At 39.5% G+C, this 2955-nt stretch overlaps 1 protein-coding gene across 1 annotated transcript; it reads left to right on the top strand.

Annotated features, from left to right (window-relative positions):
- Positions 1–357: 357 nt before the first annotated feature.
- On the top strand, positions 358–1753 carry LOC141667349 (peroxidase N1-like). Its single transcript, XM_074473791.1, has 3 exons — positions 358–781; positions 889–1051; positions 1159–1753. Exons 1-3 carry the CDS (start codon positions 392–394, stop codon positions 1575–1577), a joined length of 972 nt encoding a protein of 323 aa, XP_074329892.1. The 5' UTR covers positions 358–391; the 3' UTR covers positions 1578–1753.
- The last annotated feature ends 1202 nt before the right edge of the window (positions 1754–2955 follow it).

Genomic DNA, 2955 nt, shown 5'->3' with positions numbered 1-2955 from the left:
ATTTTCCCTTTCTCTGTTGATTTTTAGTTTATTATACTTAGCTAGTAGACATAGCCTAACAACTTTGTATTTAACATCTAATAATTTAGTTAGTTTTCCTAGTAGAAAGTAAACACCACACACACAATCAAACATTAAAAGTAAACTGAGGACCTTAACATGTATACTGTAATTATGTGAACAAGGACTGTATTTTGATTGAAAATGTCTAAATATGACAAACTAATTAGGGGCAGCCGGGCTAACAAGTGGATTCAATTTGAAATTTCTTGCCATATCTTTACACGTTTATTCAACTTGTACTCTTTCCTATCAGTATAAATACACCATGTTCGTTTGGTTTAAAATCACACAATCAACTTGTAACAACACATAGCAAGCTATAGCTCAAATGGATTCTTATCTTAAGAATGTTTCTCTTCTTTTGGTTCTTTTACTTGTTACACCTTTGGCATTGGCACAGACTAAGGTCGGTTTCTATTCGAGTTCTTGTCCCAAAGCAGAATCAATTGTTACAGCCACAGTTAAGAAACATGTTAAGTCCAATACTGCTGTTGCTCCGGGATTGCTAAGAATGATCTTCCATGATTGTTTCGTTCATGGTTGTGATGCTTCCATTCTTATCGATGGTAGCGATACTGAGAAAACTGCTGTACCAAATCTTTTGTTGAGAGGATATGATGTCATTGAGGATGCTAAAACACAACTTGAGGCAGAATGCCCTGGTATAGTGTCTTGTGCTGATATTCTTGCTCTTGCTGGGCGTGATTCTACGGTTGCGGTAAGTTAATGTTGTGAAATTGCTTATTTCAATAAAGTGTATTCATAAAACTAAACATTGTACTCTTGAATCATTGTCTAAACTTTTTCATTTTGTTATAAATGCAGGTTGGTGGATTAACATACAAAGTGCCAACAGGACGGAGAGATGGACTGGTGTCACTGGCTTCAGATACCGCTAATCTGCCAAGGTTCACAGATTCAGTCTCTGTCCAAAAACAAAAATTTTCAGATGTAGGTCTCAGTGCTCAAGATCTCGTCACTCTTGTTGGTAAGCGTTGTCTCAATTGTTTCATATACATTCAGTTGGACTTGGTTCTTTGCATGCATGCACTACTGTAATTTTTTCTCACTATCGACGATAATTATGTACTGTAGGAGGACACACAATTGGAACAGTTGCCTGCCAATTCGTGAGCTACAGATTATATAACTACACAGGCGCCGGTGATGTTGATCCTTCCATTGATTCTGCATTCGTTTCTACACTCAAATCTCTTTGTCCCCAAAACGGTGATGGAAACAAACGCATTGCCTTAGATTATGGAAGCGGGGACAACTTCGACAACTCCTTTTTCAAAAATGTGCAAAACAACCGCGGAATTATGGAATCAGATCAAAGCCTGTGGCAGGACAGTACAACTAAGAATTTTGTGCGGAGGTTTATTGGCATTAGAGGCTTGGCTGGATTAACTTTGAATGTGGAGTTCGGAAAAGCTATGATTAAAATGACCAATGTTGGGGTGAAAACTGGTACTGATGGCGAAATTCGTAAAGTTTGTTCTAAAATTAATTAAAGGACTTAATTTTTTCAGTTTTGGAGTTATCTTTTGTAGAACAAGACGAAAGTTGTTCATAATACTCTAATCTATGTACGTACAAGTTGACGAGTTCTTTGATGTAATGCTATTTTGATATTGTTGAATGAAAACAAGATGTTTGCTACTATTTATACATGCTGTTTGTATTGAAATGGCTTTGTGTCACTGCAATTCAAGGACGTAGTTAATGTGTTTCTCTGTATAGTGTGAGGAGTTTGATTTGTTCTTTTTATTTGTATGTTTAAGATGATATGATCTATGGTGTTTAACGTAGGAGAACTATAGACTTCAACAACACAGTGAATCTATGATCAAGAGTACTGTTATACCAGTCATGTGCCTGTAAACTAGTATATATCCTTTCCAGAGAGCACATCCATGTCAATATAAATAGGGCTGAGATCACTCAGCTGCCTCTTTATCCATCAGTTGTGCACCGCTGAACAAGGGGTTTCTCGGCAGCTTTTTTGAGATTAATGACCACGGTTAGAGGTGGCCAATCGTGCAGGTTTGAACCGCACAACCGGGACCGGCTCGTTCTAAAACCGGTATTTATTCGGCCCGGTTCGGCTCGCTAAAAACCCGCACAATTCGTCTGAAATAACGAGCCGATTACGAGTTAGGAAATAGAGAACCGGAACCGAGCCCGCACGGCTCGCACGAACCGCACGAACCCGCACGGCCCGCACGACCCACACGAACCCGCACGGCACTGACCAACCCGCACGACCCGCTCGCGAGTCACCATCTGTTACAGTATTATACTTTCAATATCAACATGCCCCTCATTTCTCTTTTTATTATATTCATTTATAGTATTCCATGTATTCTTACCCCATAACTAACAAATTAAATATACTTGAACAAAAACTATAAATATACATGGATACAAAATTTTGGAAAATATTTCAAAAATAACATGAAACCAGAAAGTAAGATGTAATATATTGAAGGTAACTATCTACAGAGGCTCAGACCGTAATATATTAATAAATTATAATATATATTATTTATTAAAGCTACTAAACATAATAAGGAAATTCGCTTATTTAACAAGTGGCTAGTAAGAATATTTACAAAAACAATGATTGTGAATCAAATGAGAGCTGCATCAACAACACAGACTGGAAAAGGAGGGTGCAAAACACGCGGCCCGGTAAACCGCACAAAACCCGCACGGCTCGTTCGCGGTTTTCCGGCGGGCGATCCTGAATTCAGTTTCGCCAACTCGAGCCCGGACCGAGCCCGGTTCGCTTGTTGACAGGCCGGTCCAGTGTCAAGTTTTCGAGTGTCGAACCCGTGTGCGGCCCGGCCCGGCACGCACGGACCGCACATGTGGCCACCTCTAACCACG

This window comes from Apium graveolens, chromosome 6 (assembly GCF_009905375.1).
Source record: "Apium graveolens cultivar Ventura chromosome 6, ASM990537v1, whole genome shotgun sequence".
Lineage (NCBI taxonomy): Eukaryota > Viridiplantae > Streptophyta > Magnoliopsida > Apiales > Apiaceae > Apium > Apium graveolens.
This window is presented reverse-complemented; position numbering and strand designations above follow the sequence as displayed.

Coding starts and splice junctions, on each gene's coding strand:
- LOC141667349 (XM_074473791.1), top strand. CDS start 392: ATGGATTCTTATCTTAAGAATGTTTCTCTTCTTTTGGTTCTTTTACTT. Junction 782..888: donor GGCGTGATTCTACGGTTGCG/GTAAGTTAATGT, acceptor TTATAAATGCAG/GTTGGTGGATTAACATACAA. Junction 1,052..1,158: donor AGATCTCGTCACTCTTGTTG/GTAAGCGTTGTC, acceptor TATGTACTGTAG/GAGGACACACAATTGGAACA.